The 14,572-nt window shown below is 42.4% G+C and overlaps 1 protein-coding gene across 2 annotated transcripts in view; it reads left to right on the top strand.

The window, feature by feature from the left end:
• Positions 1-11,949: 11,949 nt before the first annotated feature.
• The window catches only part of adamtsl5 (ADAMTS like 5), a 25,100-nt gene continuing 22,477 nt past the window's right edge, over positions 11,950-14,572 (top strand). Inside the window, exon 1 of one of the 2 annotated variants that reach the window (XM_024296054.2) lies at positions 11,950-12,371. In XM_024296054.2, coding sequence (XP_024151822.1) covers positions 12,259-12,371 — 113 coding nt within the window. In that variant the 5' untranslated portion in view covers positions 11,950-12,258. The remainder of the gene's footprint in view (positions 12,372-14,572) is intronic. The other variant, XM_036217150.1, reaches the window with a different exon arrangement.

Raw genomic sequence — 14,572 nt, 5'->3', positions numbered from 1 at the left:
CAATGGAACTCAATGGGACTTTGGCCTTTCTGCAACCAGCGGGTACTTCCTGTTTGGAACATGAGAGGGAAGGGGTTGTTCAGTCCAGTTCCTACTTATACAGTCAATGATTGGAAGTTCTGATCTGTTGCGGTCCCCATCCCACCCCTAACACTAGCATAAGCTGGTCTTGTCCAAAGGAGTAAAGAAAGGGTCGATAACGGCTCTACAACCTTTTCCAGTCAAAGACCCATTTGGTTCTGTTTGGTACTGATCAGAACCTAATAGGTTCCCTTTTTAGGAAAATGTGATCCTACTGTCCATCATTACACTGTCGTTTTTTAAAATAAATATTAATTATATTTATTTTTGGGCGGGGATAAATACATAAATATTACAATAGACTGGAATTTTCTCAAAGTGTAAAGTCGTTTTTTTTGTTTTGACAGACGCTGATTTATAACTTGTAGAATTTTGATAAAACACATTTTTATGGAGAGTAAAATATTGTAAAATATTTAAAGTTTAAGTTGATTTATTCTGGAATAATATTCCTGCCTTTTTATTCATAATTGTGTTAAAAAGTTATGGTTTAAAAGTTTTTAAAGTCTTTCAGAGTGAACTGTATCTTTATATATGATCATATATTACCTTTGGAACACAAAAGAACAAATTATTTATGAATTTGGGATTCATTGGGGGGGTTGGCTGCCTCTGTTGCTTCGGCGGGGGTCTCGGTGTGGGGTTGATGGGTACTCCCCCTCTTTTTACAATCCATCATCCATCAGAGTAGATCACAAACACTCACCAGACATCTCACCTTTGCACAAATATGACATCATGTTGACATCATGTTTGTATGTGAAGACTTTTGGAGCCAACAGGAATGTTGAACTCTTAACTCTTCTTTTTCTCCTCTTTTATCAATCCAATCCAACAAAATAATATATCAAGCATTCAGTGTGTTCCAAATTATTATTCAAATTGTATTAAGTGTTTAAGAAACTCATGGATAATTTGGGGTCTCAGGGCTCATAGATTTAGGTTTTAGATCAATTTCAAAGAAAAACAGAAACAGAAATACATTTGTTTTGTAACAAAAAAAATGACCAAATAAAGAAATGCAGACTAGGGCTGGGTATTGATTATAATATCCAGAAACGATTCAGTTTGATTCACTAGAGCCTGGATCAATCTGATTTAATTATTTTATTCTTTGGATTCTTCAATTTAATTCAATTTTGATTTACAAATTTATACATATTTGTTTAGAAATATATTAATAATATGGTATCTGTTTTGAATATATTTATATTAATCTGATCCAGTTCACATACAGTAAATGTATCAGTGAAATAATGAGATTGTTAATATCATCCAGAGTTACATGGATTCTCTAAAGGAGAAGTTCTAACTAAAATGTTCAGATCATTAACATTGGAAACAATGTTCTGCTTCTCCTGGTGGACGTTTCAGTTTGACCACTAGGTGGTGATCACGCTGTATTGTTACACCTTATTCCAGAGGAAGAAGAAAGAATGAGGAAAAACAATGTTTTAGACCACAAATAGAAAAAAATAATAATAATTCCTCAAAAGAGTTTAGAAAATTCATGTCTGAGTTTATAAATATTTGAGAAGAATATGCACAATATTTATGCATAAACTCATACTTTACATTTTGACAAGTGTTTAAGTATATATATATATATATATATATAAATACTCACACTAACACAATTGACACATATACAGATCACTCTTCATATCTTCACATTACATGTACGTTCACACACACATCTAACAAAAACACGCCATAATAATCTAAAATCTAAGAGCTTGTATATTTTAAAATGAAAAGTTCTTTGCATTGTGTTTTGAATGTGTAAATATTGGTAGATCACAGAGTGAGACCGCCCCTTTCAGGAACAGTCTGCTCTGACAGCTCCGCCCCCAGTCCAACACCCAATTTCTCCATAGAGCTAGTGATGATCAGCAAAAAAACGTTCATTTTAGATTCAGAATACCGTATATCTTCCAGTTGTGTTTCGTCTTCAATAAATTCCACTTCAAACAGCTGTTTGTTACTTTAGACACGGGGCTTCTTTAAGTCAGATATATGGTATGCGCATCCATCTTCAAGAGAAAATTGGATGTTTATTTTTTTGGGAGAAACAAAGACATGCTGCTGATCTAGGATCTTCTTCTTCTTTTCCCTTCGGCTTTTCCCTTCAGGGGTCACCACACCGAATCAGTTTCCTCCATCTAAGCTGCCGGCTCTAGGATGACGTCATGAAATGAGCGGCAGCCACACGCAGCAGCAAGCAGAGCTTCAGGAATTGATTCGTTTTACTTCTGGGTAGAAAAAAACTAACAAAAAATAACTAATATTTCATAAATATTTTTTTTTAGTGTTCCAAAGGTAATTTATGATCATATATATGGATATAGTTTACTCTGAAAGGATTATCATTGTATGGCCCCTTTAAGGTTAAAATGACATTAAATAAAAAATAAAAAAAAAAACAAAAAACACCAAATTTGCTTTGAATGAATTTTCACAAATCAGTAACTTTTTTAAAAAGCGTTCTTCCTCTGCTGCTTTCTGATTAACTTCTTTTTTCTAATCCTAGTTTTTTTTTAAGATTTTTTTCCATTATCACAAGTTATTAGAGTTATAAATTGACCAATCAGATGGCTCAATAAGTGTTTGTGGGTCTGACGTCGAACGTCTGGGGGGTTTGATTGACAGATGACGGGTAGCCAATGGGAGCAGACTTCATCAATGGGTCCGTGAAGACCTTTTAACACCTACTTTACAATTCAACAATGTACCAATCATTGTCCTACTGTTGTTTTCCTCAATGGAATGTACCGATGCAGCAGTTTGAAACAACAAGAGGAGCATGCTGTCGACATTTTTAGATGAGGATTTACTCTGTAGAAATAGATTTCACTCTGAGGTTATGTGCTTTGGACTTTTTGTTTGTTTAACGTTCGTTTTTCTTTATTTATCTGTTTTGATTATAGCTTATAAATGATAAGTTGTGTATCATACGGAATGGTACAGCTCCTCCATAAAATCACCAACCAAAGTTTCATCTTCGCCGCACTTTTCCAGCTACAGCCTGAATTAGACGCAGACGTCTGAGGAGCGAGAGACAAACTTGGACCTGGTCGTATTTTCAAACAGAAAAATGATCCAGCTGTTCACTTGTTAGGATGGTTATTTATTTTAAATACCACTGAACGCAATTCAGCGGTAGAGTAACTCACATGCATCTGATCAGACTGTAATGTGACAAAAGTGCAGCAGCGTCCCCCAAATGCTCCTTTTATCTCGACAAAAAGGAATAAATGTAAGTAAATCCAAAAGGACCGCTGACAGAATCAAATGTTAGAATGGTTCTCCCTCAAAGACTTCAACAATGACTTGTACAATTCTCCGGTGTTATTAAAGTAGAAGCTGTTTACATCCGCGGTCTCGTGGTCGAGGCGTGGAAAGAGGCGGACACTCACAATAAACTCACTCCTGATTGGTGACAGTACTTCCTATAGATTCATGACTCAGCTATGAATCAGAGAGACTCAGACCAATCGCTGAAGATGGGTTGTAGATGTTTGCAAAATGGCGATAACCGTTTCAGGAAGTGACGGTGAATGCGGCGACCTACTTTCACGAGGAGTGGAGGTCATCCATTTCCAATGGGGGACCTAATGGCTCGATCAGTCCAGTATTTTTACAGTCAATGCTTCAAAGTGAACTGTAGTTTGCAGATCAGCATCTTGAACACTAAGATTGTTTCTGTTACCAGCAGAGGGCGGCATGACTCCAGAGCAGCTCCTGGAACAGCCTATCAGCAGAGGCTAGATCCAGAATGAAGAACACAACACAAACTCAGTGAATGAAGGGCGAACATTCACTCAACTGTCTTAGTTGAGAAAGAAGATCCTTTTCTTTACACACAAGTGTCTTCCTTACAGGAACTGGACGTCCAGAAGAGTCATCAGAAGCCTGACAGGACGCACCAGAATCCCACAGTCCTCTGCAGTCAATCTAAGCTCTGACTGAATCAAAGAATGATCAAAGACATTCAGACAGGCTTTCAAACGTTCCTGTAGTTCCTCCTGCAGTCTTCCAGGGATGAAGTTGGACATCATTTGTTGAACAAACAGCAGAACTAACCTGAAAGAAGAATTTCTACCTTTCTCTTTCAAACACACAGTCACGTTTTTCAGATTTATTTGTTTTTTTACATGTAAACACAACGTTTTGTTGTTAATTTTCCTCATGGATGATGTCATATCTGTGGGTGATGGAGCTGTGGGAGAGGTCCAAGTTGTTCTTTTGACCTTTGACCTTTCCCATTCAGGTCAACGAAAAGATGGAGACTAAATTCACTCCATATGAGTGGAAAGGTGAGATGGTTTCCAGCAGACAGATAGTGACCATGCGTAATCTTTGTAATTGAACTATATGTATTTTGTGCATTTTAAAAAATGTAGAAGGAAATGATGAAACTTTTCTGCAGGAAGTGACCTTAAATCATATCGTCCACAAATACCCAATGAGAAAAGAGACAAAAAATCTGCAGTTGAAGTGTTGACCATAAGTAGAATTCAAAGCTTCTTAATAACACCTGAGGTGTTGTCGGTGACGCTTAAACACAAAATCTTTAACATACTGTAACTTTTAACGCGATAATTCCAGTAGATTCTGCAGGAGAAAAGCGGAGTCTGTCCTTCAGAATCTACTGGAATTATCGTGCTAACAATTAAAAAATTACACTAAATCAAAGAACCGAAACATCAAAGCTCTGGTGTTAAAGTATGGAGTCAAATTACGCCCATAAATATTTAAAACCCAAATAAAACATTTTGAAAAAAATATTGGTGTTTGAACAAATATCCAACACTTTTTTCAATTCTAAAATAAACTTAATTATTTTCAGCTTCAAATGTTCTGTTTTTTAAGGTTTCAAAACTAACAAGTTTCAATTTCAAAACCTTTTGTTTTTTCTGTTTCAACTTTTTTTTTCTTTTTTTTTCCGTTTTTCAATCTGACAAATTTAAATTTCCAAACTTTTGGCCCCTGCTTTTTACAGCTGTGTCGGGACAACGTCACACTTAGTGCAGTCATTTTCTAACCGTAATTATTATTGGCTCTCTGAGTCGGTTAACGCACCGGGACTGAAGTTACTACACTCATCAATTTTGATTGGTCCTTCGTCTGAGCCCCGCCCCAACGCGGCACAATGGGGCCGAAGGTTTTGAAACTGAAATGTTCAGATTCGAAAACGAAAATAAATAATTAAGAGGGAAAAAAGATTTGAAACAAACAAAAAAAATTTGGAAATCAAAGTTTTGAGTTTTGAAATGTAAAAAAAATGAAAATTTGAAGCTGAAAATTATGGAAGCTTATATATATATATATATATATATATATATATATATATATATATATATATATATATATATATATATACATTTAATCAATATATTTTATTTTTAGAATTGTGATATTGAATTGTAAATTCCATCCATCTTTCTCCGCTTCACCCGGACCGGGTCATGGGGGCAGCAGTCTAAGCAAAGATGCCCAGACTTCCCTCTCCCCGGCCACTTCCTCCAGCTCCTCCGGGGGGACCCCGAGGCGTTCCCAAGCCAGCCGAGAAACATAGTCTCTCCAGCGAGTCCTGGGTCTTCCGCGGGTCCTTCATACTGAATTGTTAATTGCAAAATGAATTATCATCTTGCAAGCTTAAATTGAATATTGAATTCTAAATAGAAAAACGCATTTTCATATTGCATGATGAATTTGCAAATTGACTTGTCAATTGAGAAATGCATAATACTTTGAATTAAGGTTTTATAAAACTTCCATAGAAAATAATTAAGTAGTTTTTAAATAGCAAAAACTTTTGGACATTTCACATGTTTTTGTCCAAACTTCAATATTTTTTTTCAAAATGTTTTATTTGAATTTTAAATATTTATGGCCCTGATTAGGCTCCATATTAAAGGTTTGATATAGTGACGAGACCTGAGGCCGGAGGTTCTGACCCGGTCTGGGATCTGATGCTGGGGAGGGGAATGCAGCCGGGTCAGCTCAGTCCAGTTCTTCAAAGCAAACAACCTGCTAGGACAAAACCCACCAGAGCAATGATCAGAGTCCAGCGTGACTCTCAGCTGCTGTGCAGCTCACATGACTCCTCACATGACTCCAGCAGGGGTTTTCACTGCGGGGGGGCTGCAGCCTCACAGGCCTCGACTTCAATACCCCCCCCACGTGTCCTTGAGGGCACACCCACTTCTCTGAAGACTGCCGCACCCACATGCGACCGCCACTGACTGTCAGCAGACGCACACACCTAACAGGGAAGTGTCTTCTTTAATGGGGGGAGGGGGGCAGATTAGGAGCTGTGTTCAAGCCGGGACAGGCACAGAGCCCACAGAGACCTCGTGACGGCTGCCGACGGACCCCGAGGAGCTGCTCGCACAAACATCTAGAAGATTCCTTGGAATTGGTCCAACGTCCTCAGGACGGATCCTCAGTCCCTCACACCTGAGGAGCACCCCGAGCGCCCTTTCAAAATCCAGCCGAGTCCTGTGAGAACATGACCTGGGTAGACTCAGATGCAGCGCCCCCTTTCTTACTCATAAGAGGGCACAAAAAGATTCAACCAAGAAAGCCTAAACACAGAAGAAATGAGAAAATCCAAAGATTCCTGCTGCAACCCGAGGAGCTGCAGAGGAGGTGTGTCTGTATCAGGGCGCAGGTGGTGTATACACTGGGTCAAGAGAACGGGAAAGAAATAAATCCAGCATACTAAAACCTGGGACTCACTGGATACCTCACGATACGATGTGATACACGTCTCGCAATATCAATGATATCGCGATACTGCCATAACAGCTAAAAATTGTCTCTAATAACTCACATTATATAGAAGAACACATATTTCTGGGTAAAATATATCGCCATTCATGCTTTAGCTTGAACACAATCATAATAAACGACTTGTGTCTTAATAATAGTCACTTTTCAACAGTAAAACTGTGTCTTTGATAGGCATTGACACCCATTGAATTGGAATTATCTGTGGAATTCAGTGTTAACAATAGTGAACATGAACAGCAGTGTCACTACTTAGTGCAAAATTATTGTAAACAACAGAAAAAAAGTGAAATTATTCAAGTAGCTGCCAGACACATTGGTGCAATGAGCGCCCCTGACTACGTCCAAAGGAACGTCTCACCAAAGAATGATGAATACAGTGTTCTACAGCCTCTTCAAACCAAAGTAAAAGATCGATACTTGATGAGAACCCATCAAGGATCAATCGCAGGACTAAATATTTCAATATACATATCAATACTTTGGCACACCTCTACTAAAACCTCTGCAACAGTTACACTCATGGATCGTCCTGTACTTTGAGACCCGCTCCAATAAAATAGCATTTTAAAACATGTTATTGTAGAATCTTTTCATGATGGACAACATATACAGTATAAAGACAATTGAGGTCAAAATTGTATTTCTGAATTTTCTTTACTCAAATCGTTGTGAATCAGGAGAAGACAAAAAAGGCTGCTTGGAAAATATTATATTTGTTACGTAGAAAATACTCTGGGCGAGTCACAGCTCCCTGCTCCACTTGATTCTGATACATCCACTGTCAGACAAGTAGATCCATTAATGTTTTCCTGGTCTGAGCTGGAATCTGGATCTAAACTGTACAGCTGGATAGAAATGAAATTTCTCGCTGTTTATGTTGCACAGCTAATGTTAGGTTGAGGGGCTGTAAGCTAGTGGGGGAGCACAGAAAGATATCAATATGAACGCAGGCATACTCTGCACCAATGGTCCCGAATTTACGTTTTTTTTTTTTATTTTCTGTTAAGAAGAGCATAACCATAATAAACAGACGACTGGGAACAATTTGAAAATACTTTAAAACATGATTGGACTGTGACCTTTAAAGGGGCCTTACCATAAAATAAAACACCTTTGTGAGCTTTTAAGTGTATTATACTCATCAAACTTACTTTAAGAACCCCAAAGCGGTGTTTTGATCCATTCATGCATTTAAGAGTAATCCTCTAAAAATAAATAATAATAAATTCCAGATCTGGTTTGGGGACCACAGGATTTCCTCTCTGCTCTTTGAATATGATGTTGTTCTGTTGGCTTCTTCGAGCCAGGACCTCCAGCATGTATTGGAGCGGTGTGAAGCGGCTGGGATGAGGGTCAGCACCGCTAAGTCTGAGGCCATGGTTCTGGACCGGAGAAAGGTAGTTTGCCCTCTCTCGGTGGGTGGAGTGCTCCTGTTTAAATATCTTGGGGTCTTGTTCACGAGTGATGGAAGATCGGACCGTGAGATCGACAGGCGGATTGGAGCGGCGTCCGCTATTATATGGTCACTTTACCGGTCCGTTTTGGTGAAGAGAGAGCTGAGCCAGAAAGCAAAGCTCTCAATTTACCGGTCGATCTTCGTTCCAGTACTCACCTATGGTCATGAGCTCTGGGTCGTGACCGAAAGAACGAGATCCTGACTACAAGCGGCTGAAATGAGTTTTCTCAGGAGAGTGGCTGGACGCTCCCTCAGAGATAGGGTGAGAAGCTCGGTCACCCGGAGAGAGCTCAGAGTAGAGGCGCTTCTCCTCCGCATCGAGAGGAGCCAGTTGAGGTGGTTCGGGCATCTGGTCCGGATGCCTCCTGGACGCCTCCCTGGGGAGGTGTTCTGGGTATGTCCCACTGGGCGGAGGCCCCGGGGAAGACCCAGGACACGCTGGAGAGACTATGTTTCTCGGCTGGCCTGGGAACGCCTCGGGGTCCCCCCAGAGGAGTTGGAGGAAGTGGCCGGGGAGAGGGAAGTCTCTATCTTTGCTTAGACTCCAGCTGTAGCTCATCAAGACGGCTCGATGAGCCGCTTTTCTCCTTCAGAATCTACTGGAATTATCGTGTTAATGGTTGAAAAGCTTCAGTATGTTTAAGATTTTGTGTTTAAGTGTCACAGAAGATGCCTTAGAGTTAAAGACATCAAAGGTCAAGTCTAAATCACACCTGTGGACTTTTTCACGTGATCATCTCCAGTGAGTTAGACTACATTAAGCTGCTTGGCTCTGACTTACCTACACAAATAAAGAGAGAAAGGGGGGCAGGACAAAGAGAATAAGCTGAATAAGACTGTTAGCCCCGCCCCCATTCTATCCCAGATAAGCTAAAATTGCAAAATAGATGTTCTACCAATTTTAACGAGAGAAAGTCAGAGTTAGCAGGTTAGGACCGAGCACAGAGCCCTACGGTACAACATAAAAATGAGCCTGCCTCAGACAGAATCCCAAAGACACTGGATCATAACAGTGAGAGCAACACACAGCCCAAAAACACTTTGGATGTGGAGACCCACAAAAATGACTGAAACTCTTTCAAAGATGGTAGAAAAATGGCAGCTCTGGTGAACATTCCTGCAGTCAGCACATCGACTTCTCGCTCCCTCAAGCCAGAGCTCATGTGTAGCTTTGTTTCATTAACACACATTTATTGCTCAGAAACACCTGTGCAACGGTCACGCTGACTTATCAGTTCCTTCATAGGCCACACCTGAGGTGAGTATTGTTCTTGGAGAAGTAAAACCAGGTAAAAGTGTTGCATTCACAGCTTTGAGTACATTTACCAGTCATTTATCAGTCATTTATCAATTCAGAAAGCTCCTGTTTGCTGGTGCGTTTCATCCTTTCCTGAGTGTCTGTGTGAAGACTCAGATTTTTATATCAAGACTCTAAATTGGGCCTTTAATGGGAATTCACTGTGTTAAACAACTGTGAGACAGAAACAGTAAAGCGCTGAAGTGAAGAAGGGTGAGACACATTCTCCAACATGGATCTTAGCTTAGCTAGGACCCTCTGTCTCCATGATTCCTCAGCCCAGCCCAGGACGGAGCAGGACCTCTCCATGATTTGGCCCAGTTTCTTGTTTTCCCTCTCTGTGATGCTGCTGCTCCTGCAGGATGGAGGATGAAGCCAAAGCAGGAACTGCTTAGAGTTACAGTTGTGCTCAGAGGTTTAGGATTCCTTGTTTTTCTTTCATAGAATATGAATGATAACACAAAAACTTTTTTCCACTCATACTGAGGCCCGATCCGAATACTCCCCTTCTCCCTCTCCCTTAGCCCTCCCCCTTCGTTCATCCCTCCATGTTTGCTCCAAACGGAGGGTGATGAAAAAAAAGGGTTTAATATTTCAGACGTGACTTTCGTTCAATGACGTCATCAACATCACCGGTTACTCTCACGATAGCTGACTTTGGACCTCTCTGTTTGGAGTGTGAAACTTAAAAAATAAAAATTCTGGACACGACTTTGACTTCAACTGCCACTCCAAATCAAGAGGGAGGGCTAAGGGGAAGTGAGAAGGGGAATATTTGGATTGGGCCTTTGTGGTTGTGTGAAGCAATTTATTGTCCAAAAATTATTTGAATCCTTTTTAAATCATAATGACAAAAGAAACTTCCCAAATGACCCTGTTCAAAGGTTCACATGACTTTGTTCTGAAAACATGCACACAAGCTGATAATAAAGAGTTTGAAAGGGAACCATTCTCACCTGGGACTCGTTTACCTGGTTCCAGTGAGCCGTCTGGTACGGTCCAGTCCGGTATTTTAAACAGTTCCATTGTTAAATGGACCCATTGATCAGTCCCGACCCATACCTCTTGAGGACCCCCGTCAGTTGTAGGTCCATAGAAAAATAGAACGGGACGTTGGGGCGGAGCCACATTGATTGGCAGAAAGTGATGACGACATTAGAAAGCACCAGTATAGCGCTAAGCTAGAGTTTCTGTTTTCCTCTTGACAGTGGGATTCTTCTTAGCTTCCACAATCTTCTTTCAAACAATCCTAAATTCCTATTATAGACAATGTACCAAAAGTGAAGCAAGAAAAAGACGAGCTGCTGGATGACCTCCATTGTTGTTGGTTTTCTAGTCATTGCACAATAATGACACACTAGCGATCTACACCATGCATGCACCGTGAAAACAAACTGCTCAGTGGAAGCAAGTAACACTCACCAGAATGAACTGGTCTATCCGTACCATTCCTCACCGGACTGTGCCGCTCAGTGGAGACGAGCTAATGTTTATACACAAAAGATGTTGGAGTTTCTGGGCTCCAACAGACCCAGCATCCGTCAACCAGTTCTGCACTGACATTTCTGGGTCCTGAGTCACGGGGAAAGCTAAAGAGCTGTCAAAAGATCTACAGGAAAACTATACAAAACAGGAAAGGAAGATATCCAAGGAACAGAGATTACCAGTCTGCTGTGTTCAAACTTTGATCTAGAACTAGAAAGTGAGGATTATGTTGAAACCAAACCACTGTCACAAACATTTCTACCACAACTGCCAGAAAAATTGTTAGAGGTGCAAAGAAAAACCCAGAAAATAACTTCAGCTGTGATCCAGAACCCTGAAAAACTGTTGTGTGGATGTTTCTATTGGAAGAACTTCTATTGAATTACTGCGAAAGGAAAGACCTTTTCAGGACAAAGCTGTGGAAGAACCTCTGAGGGGATGCTGCAGAAAGAAATGAATGATTAGAGTGATTTACTGAAGATAAATCTTCTGCTGCCTGCAGGAAAAACGACTGTAGGAAGAACATGAACCACATGAGTTCCTACAGGGCTGAACTAATTAACTAAGGACAAACTTCTTCTGCGGGAAGAACCTCCTCTGGACTGCTGCAGGAAAACATCTGCAGCTGAATCTGTGCTGCAGGACTTCAGCGGTAAAACGAAATACAAATTAACATCTGCAGAAAGAAAAGATGCAGGTTCTGGTTCTGTTCTGCGGATCTTGGTCTGCTGGTTCTGACCCAAACAGATCTAGTTTTGGTTGTTTTCTTTGACTTTATTCCTTGACTCTGATATTCTTGGTCTTGGTCCTGGTGGTTCTGCTGAGTTTGGCTCCTTCCAGAACCACCGCTGAGATTCTTCCTCAGGACTTTTGCTCGGCTCTGATTGGAGGACAGAGGCGCGTTCCCGGCAGGAATGCCGCGCTCAGGTGGAGGAGAAGGTCACACAAACAGCAGTCCGCGCCATCGCGCTCCTCACACGCACTTCTGCCGCCCGGACGCGCACGGCCCCACGGGCGGAGGCGGGACGGGAGTCTGGGTTCGGCTGTGGACCGAGCCCCGCAGTGGGGTTGGAGAGGCTGAGGATGGAGCAGCCGCGCGGCTGGGAGGCGCAGAAAACTTCAGGTGGTGGGGGGGGAGGTCATGGGTGGTACTGGCACTGAAGTCCACGCGCCGGCTCTGTTCGTCGGAACCACTCCGTTCCACAGATTGGAGCAGCCTGATCCAGGAAGCAGCATGTCCTGCGCGCAGAGCAGGTGAGACATTCCGGCGCAGTCGGAGCTGTTTGCTGAAGTCTGAATGTTGACGGAGCCGCTGGTGAGGGTGGAGGTGGGACATTCCGGGGACGGCGGGAGCCCGCTGGAGGTGCGGGGAGACGGCGGGGTTTGTGGAGCGGACCGGTGTTTGTGCGGCAGATGTTTGGTGTCGCTCTGAGGTAATCCCGCAGACAGACAGACAGACAGACAGGCAGGTGGGTCTGTCGTGTTGGAACTGCTGCCTCTGCATTCCACACATCCTGCAGCACGGCCTGATCTGCGGCTATAAATAACGCGCTCATGTTTGATCAGGCTGACTTCTTCTGCTTCTGTCTCTGCTTGTCAGTTGATTCTGAGGAAAGAACCAAACTGATCTGCTTCCTCCAGAGAGAGGGGGGTCCCCCCCACCGGCAGGTTAAAGGTCCTCTGATCTTTTAACAGCTCAGACAAACGAACACCAGCAGAAAACACAGACCTCCATCATCCTGAAGAATGCAGGAGGAACCGCAGCCAAAGTCTGTCTGTCCTCCTACTACCAGACAGGCAGACAGACAGACAGACGGACGGACAGACAGACAGACAGACAGGCAGGCAGGCAGGCAGGCAGACAGACAGGCAGGCAGGCAGACAGACAGGCTGCTCTTTGCTGGTCCGCTGCTGCTCTTCGTACCTGTCTAACAGCTTCAGGACGATAAGACTTTACAGCTCAAACCTGACGACAGCTGTGGACTTTGCCGCTCTAATCTAAGCAGAACGTTTTCAGGTTCTGGTGCGGGATCTGTGACACTTGTTCCAGATGTTGGAGTTCTGAACGTTTCTGCTGGATACTGTGAGTGGAATGGGAGAAGCAACCTGATCTGATTTATGAGGCAGACGTTTCTTCTGTCCCAGTGTTGGAAGAGACTGCATTGGTCACAGGAGCAGTCAGATGATCATCTCATAAGCCGAGTGTTCAGTGGTCCAGTAGGTTTAGTGGCTGAGGATGATGGAGGCTGAACGTGCAGATGCAGAGTGGAACCTGGGTTCTGTTGTTGGTTCATGGCAGCAGCTGCTGAGGGTCAAACTTTAAAGTTCATTTCCAAATGCCTCATCTGAGAACCAATGATTTCAGGGAGGGTGTCACAGCCACAGTGGGATGGGTTAGTCCGACCGGGTCAGAGGTCAGGACCGGGTCTTGCCTGGCTGATGCTCAGACTTTCAGACTGTCAGTTGATAAAGGAGAACTTCTAGAAAACATTTGAAGAAGATCTGAGTGAGTTTACTCTCAATAATGAACATTTAGACTGATCCTGTAGTCTATTCAGAGTCAATGACAGCTTTAGACTTCTCACTGTTTCCATGTTTCCATCGATCTTTATGTTTATGGAGGATGATGGTGGTATTTGTATGTGTGTTAGACCTCAGATCAGACCAGATGACCTGCTGGTAATCAGATTACTAAGTGGAGAAAAATAAACTAACCAGGATTTCCTCAGTAGTGAAGATGGAAGAGTCCATCAGAACTGAATCCTCGTCCAGTGGACGGACCTGGAAATGTGTCGTATGAAAGACTGCCTGCCTGCTGTCACGTTGGTGCCCGAGTCCTTCTGATAGAGGCTGGGAGGATCCACTTGTAGAACTGGAGCCCCCAGCCCAGTGTTTACGGCGTTGTGTCGTGCACGGTTACGGATCAAGAATAAATCCCAGCCGCTGTGTGCTTTAAAGCGGGCGCCGCCTGGACCTCACCGCTCCAGGCCGTGGATGGAGGTCTCACTGAGCCCTCTCTCCCGTCTGCAGGACTATCAGGACCGGCGTGACTGTTGACCGGGCTGCACTGGTCAACAGATCAGACCGTGTCACGCTGATCCAGGCGTGGACCGCCCCATATATAACGGGCGCTAGCGGTCTACGCCGATGTCTGCTACCCACCGACCCGTTTATAAACACAGACCCAAGAGTCTAACAGTTTGTGTAAATCTCAGTCTGTGTGTAGATTAGAATAAAATCACAACCATGGATCAGGTATGTATTGTGTTTATATATAATAACCTATTTATTTATTTTAAAGAAGTTTGAAATGTTGTTCATTTGTTGCACTTTGTTCAAAAACATTATTACCATGACCTGGGAATTATTTTTCTGATGATCAGAGTTTTTTCCTTTTTACAATCAGACCAAAATGAATCATTTTATGGTCATTTTACTGTGTCTGTTAAACCATG

Source organism: Oryzias melastigma, linkage group LG3 (assembly GCF_002922805.2).
Source record: "Oryzias melastigma strain HK-1 linkage group LG3, ASM292280v2, whole genome shotgun sequence".
Taxonomy (NCBI): domain Eukaryota; kingdom Metazoa; phylum Chordata; class Actinopteri; order Beloniformes; family Adrianichthyidae; genus Oryzias; species Oryzias melastigma.
The sequence above is the reverse complement of the archived record's forward strand: the minus strand, read 5'-3'. Positions and strand labels throughout refer to the sequence as shown.